A 17,640-nucleotide genomic window follows, 5' to 3' on the forward strand; every position below is an offset into this window, starting at 1 on the left:
TGCATGTATTTAATCAAGCATAAGTACAAATGTAAAACAAATTTACACAGAAAGTGCATAATAACAAATCATTCATTTCAGCACATATTAGTTAAGGCCACTTGATGTAAAGTGAGAGCTGTTGTTTAAAGTGAACGAGTAAACATGATGATTGTCAGATTATTTTGTGGTAAAACCACATTAACCATGGTAAATTACTTGCAAAAGCTGGATAAATGCATACTTAATATTAGTTTTATAACCTTAGTTCAATGACTTTAAAAAGTTTTTTTATTGACCACACATATCTATTTAATTTTTTCTATCATATTACTGCGTCACAGTTTGTCATCAGAATTTAATGTAATTATAAGAAACCTGAAAAAGAGCACAAATGTCAGGGCATGCCAATACCTCTCCAGAGCCCCAAACCACCTAAGAGCCCTAAGCAGGTCGCACACCAGAAGCGCCGCTCTGTGATGCGCCGCGCAGCACCATGCAGTTTAGAATTTTAAACATAGGTTTCTATCAGGATACACACACCGGCGCTGCAAGTCGGCAGCGCCCAGCCATGACTCAGGACGCAGTTCATATTTCAGAGCGCCATCTGATTAGTTTTATGTTAAATATCATGCGAATGTGCACATCTAGTGTGTGATACTTTAAACTGTCATGTGCGCGCCGTGTCGCGGCACTTCTGGTGAGCAACCTGCTCTAGGGTCAATCACAATTAATAATGGATTGTTTTGTGATATTGAGTATCTTTTATCATACTTCTATCGCAGCTGCTTCATAAATCAAAGTTGACACGATTTACACCGATTTAATCAGAGTTTGAAGTTTGAACTAGTCTGACAGAATGAGTGTGTTTGTCCATGTCTGTGAGCACAAGAGAGAAGCGTGTGTTCTGGAAACAAACAGGAGTGTAAGCGAGGATGAGGCCACTGTTTGTGTGTGTGTGTGTGTGTGTGCGTGTGTGTTTGAGGCACGTATGGCCGGATTGTGCTGTTTGTCCTGGGACTGTACGTGAGCAGCTCGGCTGCAGGCGGGGATGCGATTAATGCACACAGAGCCAGTTGGGGTCTCCCTGTTCCAGAGCCACAGGCGAGGAGGAGCGGCCGCAGGGGAGGAACAGGCCCCTGCTCGGACAGCCATGTGGCAGGGCTGCTGCTCCCAGGACTGGGCCCTTGGCAAGGCTGGCCGGGGAGGGATGGGACAGAGAGCCTGTGGCTCCACCAGCCCAGTTCCCCAGCAGGGCAGTGGAACAGACAGCCTCCATGAGCTTATCCCACTTTGGCCAGGCTACACGAGGACGCTTGTGCACACACACACACACACGGGGGTGTTCAAAGTGCATACAAATATATGCGCACATACTGTAAACACACACTATGAGCGCTCACCTGCTGCTGTGCACCTGTACACCTCCTTCCAGAAGACCAACACTACCTTTACCTGCACATCCTGACAAACACACATCCTGCTAATGCGCTCTTAATAACAGCTGGAAAGCAGCGATAGTGTTTTACTGGGCGCAAACACGCTGTAGAAACGGCGTAATTACGAAATGCTAAAGATGTGGCAGATGAGAACTCAATGACAGATGACATACAGCTTGTGAAAGCGAACTGTTATTAGAGAAGTATTTCTGTAAATGTATCTTCATTCGCTCTCATTAGCACTTAAAACATTTGGTGAGGGCCAAATTTAAGCAAAACTATTCCAATTTCACTTCTGTAACCCTAAAAGAAAATATTTTTTCCCTCGAAATATCTTTCACACTCTCTCTCTCTCACTCTCTCGTTCTTCTCTCTCTCTCTCTAATCCCCCTCTACTTTGCATCTCCAGAACTTGGCTCAGGCAGTGCTCTGTTATTTTTACACCAGTACGGCAGTATAGATTTCCAGGTTTCCCAGCCACCTTCTTCCAACCTTCCCCATCTGCCACCATCTGCCTCTGTTTAGCATGTACTTTTTTGTGCAATCACATACTCTTGTGAAAAATAACCAACACTCAAATCATCTCCTGGCACAGCGGCCAGGCTGAGCAAAACAAAATGTTGCGCCAAATTGTCTTCCGTACTTTTTCGAGTGGAATCTATATCCCCCTTCACTCCCGCTGCCGCCCCCTGCCCGCTCCCCCCTTCTGTCTATAAATATGGATTTAGCCACTGCAATCTGGGCGCCGTGTGCACCTCTGCTTAGACAGAAGGTTCAACAGCAAACTACTGCTCAAAGGAAATTAAAGCCATACTTATTTTTGCTATTTAAAAGACACGATCTGTGCGCAGTGTGTGTTCATACTGTTGATAAACATTATCTAACACCATGGAAGCTTATGAACACTGTGATTAATATTACATTTTAATCAAATTTTAAAATGTATGGGGTTGGCAAGATTTAATTCTTGATGTTTTTAAAATCTATTATTATCGTTTAATAAAAAAGATTGAATTTGATGCAATGACTCTGCAGGAGCTTTGAGACACTTGAGAAGTTTTAAAGTCTGACACTGTATTCAACACAAATTGTACTACAATGATATGTAATCATGTAAGTATAAGTTTGAAGTATTTTTAAGAAAGATAAGGAATATAAATGGTTAGTAAAAATTATTTATTCAGTTAAAGTCAAAGTTATTAGTCCTCCTGTAAAATTGTAATTCTTTTAAAAAACATTTCCCAAGTGATGTTTAACAGAGACGAGAGATTTCCAACATTTTAAACATAATAGTTTTAATGAATAGTTTCTAATGACTAATTTCTTTAATCTATGCCATAATGACAGTACACCTAATATTTTATTAGAGATGTTTCAGGATACTAGTATCCTGCTTAAAGTGCAATTGAAAGGCTTTGATAGGTTAACTAGGCAAGCTGGACAACAGTGGTTTGTTCTGTAGTCAATCTAATAATTTCTCAAGAGGGCTAATAATATTGATCTTAAAAATAGTAAATATATGTAAAAGGTTATAAATGATTGTATTTCAAATATTAAGCAAATACTAAAACATTAAGCCGCACAAAAGGTGACAAGGTGGCTCAGGGGTTCGCACTGTCGCCTTAGTGCAACTGGGTCAGTTGGCATTTCTGTGTGGAGTTTGCATGTTCTCCCCGTTTTGGCATAGGTTTCCTTCGGGTGCTCTAGTCTCCCCTACAGTCCGAAGACATGTGCTATAGGTGAATTGAAAAAACTAATTTGGCCGTAGTGTACGTGTGTGTATGTGTGTGTGTGTGTGTGTGTGTGTGTGTGTGTGTGTGTGTGTGTGTGTGCGCGCGCGAATGAGTGTGTAGGGTTGTTTCTCAGCGCTGGGTAGCAGTTAGAAGGGCATCCGCTGTGTAAAACATATGCTGGATAAGTTGGCGGTTCATTCTGCTGTGGTGACCTCTGATGAATAAAAGGACTAAGCCGAAGGAAAATGAATAAGCCGCAAAGAATCGCCAGTTTGATTCCAGCTCAGACTGGGTTGGGTGAAGTAGGAGTGAGGTTTAGGGGGGTGACTTTAACGGAGGCCAGTTAGCAAAGTATCACGCAGGTAAACTTCACTTGTTTGACCTCTAAAGGTGCTCTAGCAACTGACGCTAGAGGCCAAGGTCTTTAGGCTTCTTGTTAGAGCAACCAACTACCATACAAAGAATCGCCTATTCGATCCAAACTTAAACCGGGTTGGATGCAGTAGGACTGGCGGGTTACATGCACAACAGTTTTCAACAGATTTTAACAGAGCCAGATTTTCAACAGAGCCCTAAATCATCATACAAAACTATAATTTTTTATTTATTAATTTATAATTCATTCATGCATTGATTTATAATACTTCATATCAGAACCATCTTTTAATTTGTGAAAAATGATCTGCTTACTTCTTATGCTTCTTATAACACTCATATCAAATGATAAAACACAAATGCCCTCACCAAACGCTTTAAACCAGTTCTGCTTTAAAAAAAAGAGCAACTGAAAAGATAAATACAGTAAAACTCAACAGCAGTATTAATCATTTTTAGAAACACACAACTGATGGTATTATGAATGAATTAAGTCAGGGGTGCCTGAACTCAGTCGTGGAGTGCCGGTTTCCAGCATATTTTAGTTCCAACCCCAATCAAACACACCTGAACCAGCTAATCAAGCTCTTTCAAAGAATACTAAACACTTCCGGGGAGGAGTAATGAAGGACATTGAAGCTAAACATGCAGGACACTGGCCCTCGAGGACAGAGTTTGTAAATATATTTACATTTACCAAATAATATATTTTATAGAGGTTTCACAAATGATCAAGACTATCAGAAGCTCCCAGTGCCTGAACAGTCAGTTGATATACAGTTTGGTGTTCCTGATCATTACTGTATCTTTTAATTCAATGCCACTGCAGTTTAAATGCCTGATTGCTGCCAGATTTTATACTTGCAGTGTTTGCTGTACATATGCTGATTAAAATATTACATTAATGTTGCATACTATGCGAAGACGGCAAAAGCTTAAATAGGACTCTTCAGTCATTCAGGCCATAACTAGACTCTTGTGATATTATCCAAAATTCTAAATTTGCTACTGAGAAATTGTTGAGCATGTTCATGGTCTCTGCATATGCTCCACTGATTAATACTGGCAGTTTCAGCGATAGTTGCAGGTTTGGTTAATCATCGGGGGTTTCTTTTACCTCCGGTGCCAAATACTCTGGCGTCCCACAGAAGGTCTTCATGGTAGCAGCATCAGTGATTCCTTCTTTGCAGAGGCCAAAGTCTGTAATTTTGATGTGACCATCTTTATCAAGCATCAAATTCTCCAGCTGAGCAGAAAAGAAGAGAAAGAAAGTTAGTCCAAGCAAAACCGTCATAGTTAACAACATAAAAACTCTTCAAACTGGCTTCAAATGGTAATTAAGTTCCTTTTCCTTGCTTGTTCATATGAACACCATCAGTGCTTCTTAGCCTTTCTGGCCCTGTTTCCACCTAATATTAAATCTCAGAGTAAATGTTCAGATGACTTTGTGTTTTCATGAATACCGTTCTCAATACATGTCCCTATACAACGCAATGTTAGAGTAGTCTTTTCTGTCTGAACACATTCGACGGCATTAGTGTTTACATTTTGAAGCTATCAGATCTAATGTTTCCAACATGGAAGTGGTTTAAAGTGGATGAACTAAAAGCATTTTAGGCCCTGTTTACATCTGTATTTAGCATCATCTACTTGACTGGATCAATAAAAAATGCATCTTAATACTAACTGCATATGCTCCATAAAAGTTTAAGGCCACAATTAAACGTCAAGTCTTTACAATCCCAGTTCGTCCTGATCAAATAGGTGAGAGCTTTTTGCATATTTGAAAAATGCTAAAAAGGGAAACACTGTGGTGCAGTGGGTAGCATGTTCCCATAACAGCAAGAAGGTCGCTGGTTCGAGCCTCGGCTGGTACAGTTGGCGTTTCTGTGTGGAGTTTGCATGTTCTCCCCGTGTTCGCGTGGGTTTCCTCAGAGTGCTTCGGTTTCCCCCACAAGTCCAAAGACACGTGGTAAAGGTGAATTGGGTGTGTTAAAATTGACTGTAGTTTATGAGTGTGTGTGAATGAGTGTGTATGTGAGTGTATGTGTTTCCCAGTGATGGGTTGCAGCTGGAAGGGCATCCACAGCGTAAAAACATGGCATGTGCTGGATAAGTTGGCGGTTTATTCCGTTATGGCAACCCCAGATTAATAAAGGGACTTAGCTGAAAATAAAATGTAATGAAAAACGCAAAAAATGTAAACACTGAAAAAGGGTTGTCGCGATACCATTAATTTACATTACGATACTATACCAGCTGAAGTATTGTGATACCAAGTAGTATTGCAATACTGTAATTCATAACTCAAATCTATGAAATACAGAAAATTGTCTGAAATACTATATACGATGTTATATTAGGCCTACTTGAATTGAGTTCATAATACTCTTATTATTGAAAAAAGTATTTGCACATCACTTCACCTAAAATGCAGTTGTTCTTTTCGTTTATTTTGTAGATAACGGACCAAAAGACAAACACATCAAAATAAAGATACAAACTATACCGAACAAAATTGTTACAAAAAGAGCAAATTAGGCTATGAAGTGGACAAAAAAAATGTTTCCTGTTGCTCTTTTGGGTTTTTCATCTATTGTTTTTTTTTTTTTTTTTGTCTTAAGTAAGAATCCAAAGTAATTCAAAATTTCACTTTATGAGTCGTTCTTTTTAGAGCATCAGTTAAGACAATGTTAGCACCTGTTAGCCTTAATTGTGGGAAAAACTGGATAATTTTGAGCAGCTAATTTCATTTTCCGGGTTTAAAATGATTTTTGGGGCGGGATCAAAATCGGTGACGTATCGCAAAAATGCAAGTGTAAAGATGACGGTTCAGTTTCTCATTATTATTCATAGCAGACTTTTCTTATCCTATAAGAAATGCCGGCTTCTTAATTATTCATGACTGCATGTGCTTTCCGAAGGCAAAACATAGACCTGCCAGCACCAAGCTGTCCCTGTTGATGACTGGGTGAGACGGCACCCACAGACCCACGGCACACTGATTTAGGTGTTCATGAAGGGTCTTATGCGTTTGTTTCCATGATCCACGGCATTTGTTGCATGTTTTTCCCCTTGAGCCTGTTAGAACCGATACAGCAAAGCTGTGTGTGTGTGTGTGCAGCAAGCATTTTTGTCAGGAGAGCCGCACGAGTATGGGCCAGTACAAGTGGAGAATAGCAAACGTTGTCTTTTATCAGGAGTTCTTTCACATTTATACACATCTCCGTGCTGCTTTGTTTGCCTAAATCCTCCAGATTACCAGCAGGGCTAATGGTTAAAATAGACAGGGCAAGAGACCTGCATCACCGAGTCTGCATTCAGACCCAGAGATTGAAGGAAACATCCTCATTTATATCCTCATTTATAGCCGACCCTTCTTATCTGAACATGCAGCTCAACTCCTTGTTCAAGCTCTTGTTCTCTCCAAACTGGATTACTGTAACTCTCTACTAGCTGGGCTTCCAGCTAACTCTATCAAGCCTCTTCAACTGCTCCAGAATGCAGCAGCACGAGTGGTCTTCAATGAACCTAAACGAGCACATGTCACTCTGCTGCTACTCCGTTTGCACTGGCTGCCAGTTGCTGCTCGCATCAAATTCAAAGCTCTGATGTTTGCCTACAAAGTGACTTCTGGCCTTGCTCCTTCTTATCTGCTCTCGCTTCTGCAGATCTATGTGCCCTCCAGAAACTTGCGTTCTGTGAATGAACGTCGCCTCGTGGTTCCATCCCAAAGGGGGAAGAAATCACTTTCGCGAACGCTCACGCTCAATCTGCCCAGTTGGTGGAATAAACTCCCTAACTGCATCAGAACAGCAGAGTCACTCGCTACTTTCAAGAAACGACTAAAAACTCAACTATTTAGTCTCCACTACACTTCCTAATCTGCAATTGCCTCTCTGAATATCACACTAACTGTACAAAAAAAAAAAAAAAAAAATACTAATACTACTAATACTTCCCTTCTTAGACTTTACAGACCTGAAACTTGCTTATAGCACTTATTCATTGTTGCTCTTGGTTGTGTAAATTGCTTCCTTGTCCTCATTTGTAAGTCGCTTTGGATAAAAGCGTCTGCTAAATGACTAAATGTAAATGTAAATGTAAATGTTTATATGAACACAATTATCTTTATAATGATATAAATTGCGGTTGTGTGCATATGAAATTACAAATGAGAAATGTAGCAGGGCATTAAATTACTGTTCACTTCTTTGCATTTTAACTTTGTAAACTATAAAATCATGGTTCTTTTCACAGTTTGTGTCTCATTTTGTGAGGTAACTGACAACAGTTGTTCGCTCCCCTCCTTCTCCCCTGCTCTGCTGACCACGCCCACTCCTGCCTCTGATCGCGGATCTCCACGCCCATTATGAAGCGTTTTTTTTTTTTAATCGGAGGTAGACTTAAACCAAAAGTAGGGGGTGTCATGACCCTTTAAGAGATTGTTTTGGTTGTAGCTTCTAAATCACATTGACGAGAACAGAAATCAACTATTCAGATGTGCATTGGAACTGAAGCACAAACGTGAAAAACGTGCACCATACAGGCTACCATAAAGGGCATGAATTCTACACAGTTTTGCAACCTTAAAGTGGTCCACAGACTATTCAAATAAAATGGTCTATTGTTGCATAATTGTGTGAACATTTTAGTGACTTTTCCACATGCAACATTATGTATTGTAGATAGACTGTTAATAATAATACTACCGTTTAAAAAATACAGTGGCGCCACCAGTATTTTGAAGCCATAGTATCACGATACTACCATAGTACCGGTAAACTTTCCAACCCTACACTGGAACTACTAGGAGTCTATAACAGCTAGAATGGTCATAGCGATCGTTCTGACCATTTATACAACAGTTCTGTCTGGTTCTCGAATCTAATTGGCTGATAGCCGTGATATATTTAAGTAATATCAGCACCCGTACACCCTCTTTACCCTTTGTGTATTACTCCGCCCACATACAGCCAGCAACAATCAGACATTACAGATCTAAAGTTTAAAAGATGCTTGCTCAGCTTGTTCAACTGTCAGCTTATGATTTGAATCCAATGCGGAAGAAAGTAGTTCCTCATACAAAAGGGTTTTTGAGACTCTCCATGTTTGATTTTGTTTTTATATACACAATTATGCCATCAAACTGTTGTATAAACTCGTAGCAGTGCGATATGGCTGTATAACGGCACTGGTGGGAGGCGTGCGTTGTCCCCCCACCAGTGCCGATATACAGCCATATCGCACTGCTACGAGTGTGATATTGCTCATTTTTACACCTAAATTTTGTATTTTGTGATTCAAGTTTTTGAGTTTGTTATTCAACAAGTGCTTTCCATTGACTTACAGCTGTGATTTGCATTATGGGACGTTGATCTTTAGTTTCTCAACTTTTGGTGTTGAAAATTCAACTTATCAGTTTAGCAAAGTTACCTATATTGACATTTTAGTAGTTTGAAATAATATAATGCATAAAAAATAATATAGATCAAAATAATTCTGCAAAATGTACTGGCAGTTTATTACAAGGTTTTTGTAGCATAATATACAGCACCAGGGGTGGCACAATGGTGCAGTGTGTAATGCTGTCACCTCACAGCAAAAGGTCGCCGGTTCAAGCCCCGGGTGGGTCAGTTGGCATTTCTGTGTGGAGTTTGCATGTTCTCCTTGTGTTCGTGTGGGTTTCCTCCGGGTGCTTCAGTCTCCCCCCACAAGTCAAGACATGTGGTACAGGTGAATTGAATAAACTAAATTGGCTTTAGTGTATGAGTGTGAAGGCAGGAGTGTAAGGGTGTTTTCCAGTGTTGGGTTGTGGCTGGAAGGGCATCCACTACGTAAAACATATGCTGGATGAGTTTGGCGGTTCATTCTGCTGTGGTGACCTCTGAATAATAAAGGGACTAAGCTAAAAAAAAGAAAAAAAGAATTTTACTGTTTTATATATATATATATATATATATATATATATATATATATATATATATATATATATATATATATATATATATATATATATATAAATAATTTTTTTTTTTTTTTCATTTACTGTGCTATTTAATAACTATATTGTTTTGGTCATTGGTTCTTAGTTGTAAAAAAGCAGAACAGTGAATTACACATTACTGTGTGTATATGATATTGTATCTGCACAAAATGTTAATAAATATATTTGGCAAAAAAAAATTAGATGTTGCCAAAGATCAACATAGTGCGGCTAAACATTACACTTCAAGGTAAACACCCTTGGGAGTAAGTAAGTAAGTAAGTAAGTAAGTGATATACAGCACCAACCGAGACAATGTACCATTAAACTATTCAAAATGTTCATAAAAGTCACTTTTTGAACTTTTTTAAAGTTTAAAAGTTGTTGGAAGAAAGATCAAAGTGCCAAAATGCAATTCAAAAGCAAAAATAAAAGGTGGGACAGTTAGTAAACCACCCATGAAGGTGTGTAGCTCACTTTGTCTGGCAAACAGGGGATCAGTTTTTTCACCATAGTGAAATGATTTATTTTTGAAAGTTTGAAAGACACATCTCAAGTAAAGTAATGTTTCTGCTATCTGAAAGTGATTTTTTTGTTATCTGAAAGTTGGTAGGAAACAGAGGCACACATACTCAAAGATGGCGGAAAAGCAGCAGACGCTAAATCACATGTGGTCAATTTAATGGTCATGGTATAACATGATATAACCCTTGTGTTTTGAAATTGTAATAAAATAACAATGTTAGAATTAAATAAACACACAATTAGGAAAACATAAGGAAACTATTGTTATAAGGGTTTTATTGTTTTATCGTTTTATTTTATTTTAAATTGTTACAAAACAAACTGTGAAAATGACTACAGTACCTTGGTAGTTCTAGTGTTAAGCTCTTGAAATCACAATTATAAAATAAACTTCCACATATTCAGGTTGTTGACAAGGTGATTTAAAATTAAATATATTTCTTTTTAGTAAAAAACTGACTTATTTTAATGCCTGTTTGGTCTTAAAATATCTAGGATTATCTTGAAGCCTGGGTGACACGGTGGCTCAGTGGTTAGCACTGTCGCCTCACAGCTAGAAGGTTGTTGGTTTAAGTCCTGGCTGGGTCAGTTGACATTTCTGTGACATGTTCTCCCCGTGTTGTCGTGGGTTTGCCTCGGGTGCTCAAGTTCCCCCCACAATCAAAAGACATGCGCCATAGGTGACCTGAATCAACTAAATGTGTATGTGTGTGAATGAGTGTGTATAGTCTGTGTATGGGTGTTTCTCATTGATGGGTTGCAGCTGGAAGGACATCCGCTGTGTAAAACATATGCTGCATAAGTTGGAGATTCATTCCTCTGTGGCGACCCCTGATTAATAAAGGGACAAAGCTGAATGAAGTAATGAATGATCTTCTTAAAGTCAATTAAGCCACTTATTGTGGACTCTTGAATAGAAATGTTCTGCTTGTGTTAAATTGCAATAACTTTTTTAGAAAACTCGTGCCACTATTCTTAATTCATACCGTTAATGACAGCAAAAAAAGCCCACAAAGACATGGATAATGTATTTATTCCCTGGAAGTGCGAAGAAACTTGGAGCCACATTAATTTAACCTTTCAATTTTAATGGCTAAGCTGTTTGTCCAAGTTTCTTGGCACTTCCACAACTGGCTTGGTCCAAGGCTGTGGGCAAAACACTGTGTCATCATCCACAGCCGCCAGAGTTTGATGTTTCCAAAAACCAAAAGAAAAAAAAAAGCTTCAAACTCTAGAGCTTTTAATTACATTTCCAGCATCCCATGACATGCGCGCAGATAAAGGCAGAGCAACGGAACAAAACCTTCTCTCTAAATATATGAATTCTTCCCCGTTTTGGTGTTTACCTTGAGATCCCGGTACACAATCTTGGCAGAGTGCAGGTAGTCGAGGGCGGAAACGATCTCGGCGCCGTAGAAGCGCGTGCGGTCCTCCGAGAACACCCGTTCTCTCGACAAATGGAAAAACAGCTGCAGGGTAAACAGCAGGGACAGGATTGCAATAATTACTGATTTATTGGAGGAAATTAACACAACACAAACTGCCTCACATCGCCATATTGAGATGATAGATGGCGAGGCCCTCGGAGGACGCCCAGCGAACCCAGACAGCAGCTGGCACATCATCCCCGGCTTTCCAGAGACAGACCGGCGCGGCCTGTTAAATCAGCATTTTAATCAATACACCAATCTTGTTAAAGGCAGCGCCGCGTGCTCATGGGCTAACGCTCCATTACGGCGGCCCGTCCCACGCAATCATCTCTGCCGCCGCATCTTTACGGAGCATCCCAAGTCAGATGTCAAGGGTTTCTGTCAACTGTCTGGCCCTGAGCTCCACTTGAACCCGCCGTTTAGACATTAGCCACAAGTCTGTGTATTAATTGCTGTGGGATGTTTGAGTATGTGTGTCGCGGGAGAGCCGGAGGAGGACAGGTGTGCCTTCATCAGAGCTCTGGCAGCTGTGGATGGGACGGGCGCAGCGGGCGGAGGTCAGGGGCTCTGGCTGGAGCAGGCTGGGGGAGCAGGTGACATTGCAGGCTCGGGGAAAATGAGAGTGAGATTGCCGACTCTCTGATTAAATGGCTCCGTTGGTGGTGGAATTTCATTTATCAAAACTTGAGCCCCTCAAGATGGAATGGCGCGCTCTGCCATATCAACAGAGCGATGCTGGCAAACCCCTACCAAGTTCATCCGCGGCAAAACTTCACAATCACAAATCTTTTTTTCTTGTTTGAAAAAGTTATTATAGGCCAGTTTGACTGACATGCTGTCATGTATAGTCATATGACCGGCTGTAAGTGGCTGTATAAGCTGTATTAATGGTCACTGCTATGATCAACAGTCAACACCTATGTTGAGAGGGAATGTATTATTTCCTAATTGCTCAACCTTTCATGTTACATGCATTTATAATTTTAAAATACACCTAGTCCAAAAAAAAGGTTGGTAATGAAAAAATGGAATTCTTAAACTACAGCTAAACCCAATAATATATGTTTGCAATTTAGATCCTGAAAATCTTTATTTGTTCTATCAAATGAGATTGCAAAATAATAAACCAAAAATATCTAAACATTTAGTTTTCAAAACAACTTTGTATGAAACAGCTGAATAAACAAAATATTTCAATTTTAATTAAATATTTATTGTCATTATTATTATTATTATTATTATACATTTTAGAACATGAAAATGATTTTGGGATGCATAAAATTATGTAAATAATAATAATAATAATAATAAACATTTCATAACCATTAAGTTTGTGGGAAAAAATGCACAAATAATTTAACAATATAATATAATATAACATTATTATTACTATTATTATAGATTTCATACCATTAAAATTGCAACAAGGTGAATCAAAATGTAATTAAAAAATACTAAATATTATAATTTTTGGTGGCATAAAATAATGTAGAAAAAATACTTCTACTACTACTAATATTAATAATAATAATAATAATATATATATATATATATATATATATATATATATATATATATATATATATATATATATATATATATATATATATATATATATATAATAACAACAATATTAATAATTAACATTTCTTAACCATTTAGTTTGAGAAAAAAGGAACAAAATGCAAAAATAATTTAACAATTAATTAATTATAATTATAATAATTAATAATTTAATATAACATTATTATTAATATTATTCTACATTTTAGACCCTTAAATATTTTTTTATTTTATTTTGGGTGGCATAATGTAAATACTACTACTACTACTACTACTACTACTACTACTACTAATAATAATAATAATAATAAAAACAGTAATAAGAAACATTTCTTAACCATTAAGTTAGCAAAAATGCAACATATATTAAATAATATAATATAATATAATATAATATAATATAATATAATATAATATAATATAATATAATATAATATAATATAATATAATATAATATAATATAATATTGATATTTGGACATTAATTTATATAGTAATGCAATATTATTATTACTATTATTTTACATTTTAGACCAATAGCTAATAGCAAAAGCAAGGTACATAAATATGTAATAAATAATACAAATTATTATGATTTTAGGAAGCATAAAATAATGTAAAAATATCATCATCATCATCATTATTATTATTATTATTATTACTATTAATAATAATAATAATAATAAACATTTCTTAACCATGATGCTTGCAAAAAAATCTACAAAATGCAAAAATAAATTTAGTGATATAATAATTTAATATAAAATATGTTTGCTACTACTTGATAATATTCATACACAATTATTATTATTATTATTATTATTATTATTATTATTATTATTATTATTATTATTATTATTATTCAAAAACTATTATTATTATGAATATTACTATTCAAACTAATATATAAAAATATTGGTTCTGGATATCTGTAAAAGTTATTAGACATCAAAACATAACAAATCAATTGTTTCTAAGAATACACAAGAAATTCCTATCAAACTGTGAATGAATCATAACACATCATCATCGTGCATTTTTTTTTCTCTCTTGCACTTAACTTTTCACTGCTAACATCAACATTTATAGCTCACTGCAGCCACAACAGAGTAAGCAGATATTAGTGACGGCATTACGACAGAAATAGACAGTCTGACAACACAGACGAAAAGACACACACACATACACACACATGTACGTACCTCTCCTCCATTGACATACTCCATCACGAAGCATAGGCGGTCTTTTGTTTGGAACGAGTACTTCAAAGACTGAAACAGCAGGTGGATACACCATTAGAGGAAAAACAAAACAAAAGAAAGAAAAAAAAACACACACACACAGCAAACTAAAACAAACGCAACCTGAGAGACGCTCATCAAAATGTATGCAGCGAGAGCAGCGTTTTCCTCCAGAGGAAATGAAAGGAGCGTTTTGAAAAAAAAATGAAAAGCTCTGCTCCTTCTCGCAGGCCTTGATGCTTAACTTTGAGGGAAGGTGAAGTTTACGAGGGAACACCAGCTTGACTGACAGTAGTAAATTGTTTTTGCTAAACCTGCTGTGTACGTTGCGTGCTATACAACAGCATCTGGAGTGTCAGAAAATTACCTCTCGCTGGCGACTTCTCAACAGATGCACAGCTCTGTTTAGGCCGCTAATTTATTACAGTTTATTCTCTACATTATAATGAGGCTCGAGGGAAAAGCCAATCATATAGACAAAAGCACTGCGAAGCTTTAAGGTCTCTGTGAATCCACTCTGAATGATCGTTACAATTATGAAACGTGCACTCACGGTTAAAAAAGGATGTCTGGTGTTTTTCAGTACTCTGCTTTCTGTGAGCGTGTGGGCCACTTCGTCCTATGGGAAGAAAGAAGAGGTGGATCGTTGTTGTTTTAGAGATAAATCGTTTGCTTATGGTACACGTGCACTGTGAAGACAGTCTTTTGAGTACTGGATATAATGAGATTGTATTACAAAGCATCTTGGGACTTCTAAGTAAAGAATGAGATTAAATTGACACTATAACTGTTACAAAGTGTCCTAGATTATCAGCAGACAATACAACATGCCTCGTTTCTAATGTGCACTGTTCTTTCCAGAAAACAAGTCACATCTGAAAATAGCTGTGGTATTATTTTCTAAATATAGATGTAATTGTGGTCTGGAGTGTTATGAGTTGGAGTGTTGCACTTTTGACTACTTCCAGAAGTCAAAATTATAAGCCCTTCTGTGAATCTTTTTTTTTTTTTTTTTTTTTTTTCCCAAATGATACTTAACAGAGCAAGGAATTATTCACAACATTTCCTATAATATTTTTTCTTCTAAAGAAAGTCTTATTTGTTTTATTTGGCTTGGAATAAAAGCTGTTTTGAATTAAAAAAAAAAAAAAACAAGGTCAAAATTATTAGCCCCCTTAGCAATATTTTCTTTTCCATAGTCTACAGAACAAACCATCATCATACAATAACTTGCCTAACTACCATAACTTGCCTAGTTAACCTAATTTACCTAGTTAAGCCTTTAAATATCATTTTAAGCTGAAAACTAGTCACTTGAAAAATATCTAGTTAAATATTATGCACTGTCATCATGGCAAAGATAAAATAAACCAATTATTAGAAATGATTTAGTAAAGCTAAATGTTTAGAAATGTGTTTAAATGTGTTAAAAAATCTTAATTTTATTAAATAGAAATTGGTGGGAAATATACAGGGGGGCTAATAATTCAGGAGGGCTAATAATTCTGACTTCAACTCTTCAGCATTTGACCAGGGTTACGTTTGCGAAAACCCTCGTTAGACAACTAAGGTCGCAAATTTCAGCTTTAAAAACATAGTTTGTTGCTTTGCCGTTTACCAAATCCATCGTTCCAACGAATATTCCCAAACTGCATCAAAAACTTCTACGCTTGTAACTACATCTCTAGAGCTGTAGTTAAGTATAGTTCCTGGTTGTGTTCTATGCCCAGTTATCCACCCCATGCCCTATTCATTTAGAATGTTCCAACATTTTAACTCGGAATGATTTACAGAAAATAAAAAAAGCATTAAAGTAATCTCTCTTATGGGTTAATTTACAGTCAAAATATTTTTACTGTTCAGTTTTAACGACCTTCATAATGACAATTACGCTGCCTTCGTAGTGCACTTTGAATACATTTATGACTTTTTGAATGCAGCCGTGGCAAAAAAGTGACTTGAGCAGAATTTACATTACATCTATAAAGCTTGTGAAAACAAAAATATATAGCATACGTTAATGCTTTTCATTTATAGAAGGTTATTGATTATGAAATGTTTCTGTAGCCTACTGTGTATGACATAAGCCTAGTGGTTAGGACATTTCTGCAGTGGTTTGAATGTGTCACAGTTGTAAAAGTAGATGTTTCTAAAAATGAAATAAAAGAAAAAATAAACAATATCCTACTTAATAATAATAATAATAATAATAATAACAATTATTATTATTTTTCCAGAAATGGGTTGCAGCTAGAAGGGCATCCACTGTGTAAAACATGTGCTGGATAAGTTGGCGGTTCATTCCGCTGTGACGACCCCGGATTGATAAAGGGACTAAGCCGAAAACAAAATTAATGAATTATTATTATTATTATTATTATTATTATTATTGTTACTTTTCTTAATAAATAGCCTGCTGTAAATTACAAACATCATATGATTTATATATGAGATAAGAATATGGAATATTTTCAATAATATTTGTAAAGGAAACATTGATCTTATATGAGCCGTTTACATATTTTTCAGTTAATTTGGAAAACGAGTGCTTGTTTTGATTAAAACTAATATTGGTCAAACTAAATTATGGTCATTTTCTGTAAAGAAGTTGTTACTCCGCCTCGTTTACAGCATTATTATGGGAGTTTTATGTTATAAAACGTTCGTGGTTCAAACGATGGATCTGCGATAGAGAAAGTTTTTGGGGGGGTTTTGGGAAACACTCGTCACTACATTGGTAATTTCCCGAATGATGCATCGTACTATGATAGTTCAGCCGTGAGTTATGTTGTTGTTTGGGAAACGCACCCCAGATTGCTTTCACAGTGGAAATGCTCATGTAGTCAAAATGTGTTCAGACAGACTAAAGACCACCTACAGTGAAGAATCTCATTGATTTCAACTGAAAAAAGGATACAGTAAAAATCTGTAACCTGTTCAACAGTAAGTTTCCTTTATATGACGAAAAAGCATATTGATTTTCCCAGTACTCCCAGCATGACACTTCACTCTTTATGCTTTTTTTGTTGACAATACGTTGACTTTTTTTTTTTCTTTCTTGTTTTCTCATGAGATATGTAGATTAGAGATGTATGTTATATCTAATGTTGATCAATGTTCATTGCATTACTTTAATTTTCTGTGTTACCATTTTGGTGGTTAGTAGTGTATGTCAGTGTTTCTCAACCAAGTTCCTGGTAGACCACTAACACTGTATGCGCACTGCAGGTCTTTCAGTCTCTGATCATCACAATCAGGTGTGTTTGATTAAGGAGACATGGAAAATGTGCAGAGTTGGTGGTCGACCAAGAATGTGGTTGAGAAAACTGGTGTAAATGACACTGAGCACCTTCTATATATTAGTATGCTT

The 17,640-nt window shown here is 36.8% G+C and overlaps 1 protein-coding gene across 2 annotated transcripts in view; it reads right to left on the minus strand.

The window, feature by feature from the left end:
* Positions 1-17,640, minus strand: part of akt3a (v-akt murine thymoma viral oncogene homolog 3a) — a 201,651-nt gene that overhangs the window by 17,586 nt on the left and 166,425 nt on the right. For both annotated transcript variants that reach the window (NM_001197201.2, XM_073919621.1), the window contains 4 exon segments: positions 4,644-4,772; positions 11,384-11,506; positions 14,232-14,300; positions 14,824-14,889. In NM_001197201.2, coding sequence (NP_001184130.1) covers positions 4,644-4,772; positions 11,384-11,506; positions 14,232-14,300; positions 14,824-14,889 — 387 coding nt within the window.

Source organism: Danio rerio, chromosome 13 (genome assembly GCF_049306965.1).
Source record: "Danio rerio strain Tuebingen ecotype United States chromosome 13, GRCz12tu, whole genome shotgun sequence".
Classification (NCBI taxonomy): domain Eukaryota; kingdom Metazoa; phylum Chordata; class Actinopteri; order Cypriniformes; family Danionidae; genus Danio; species Danio rerio.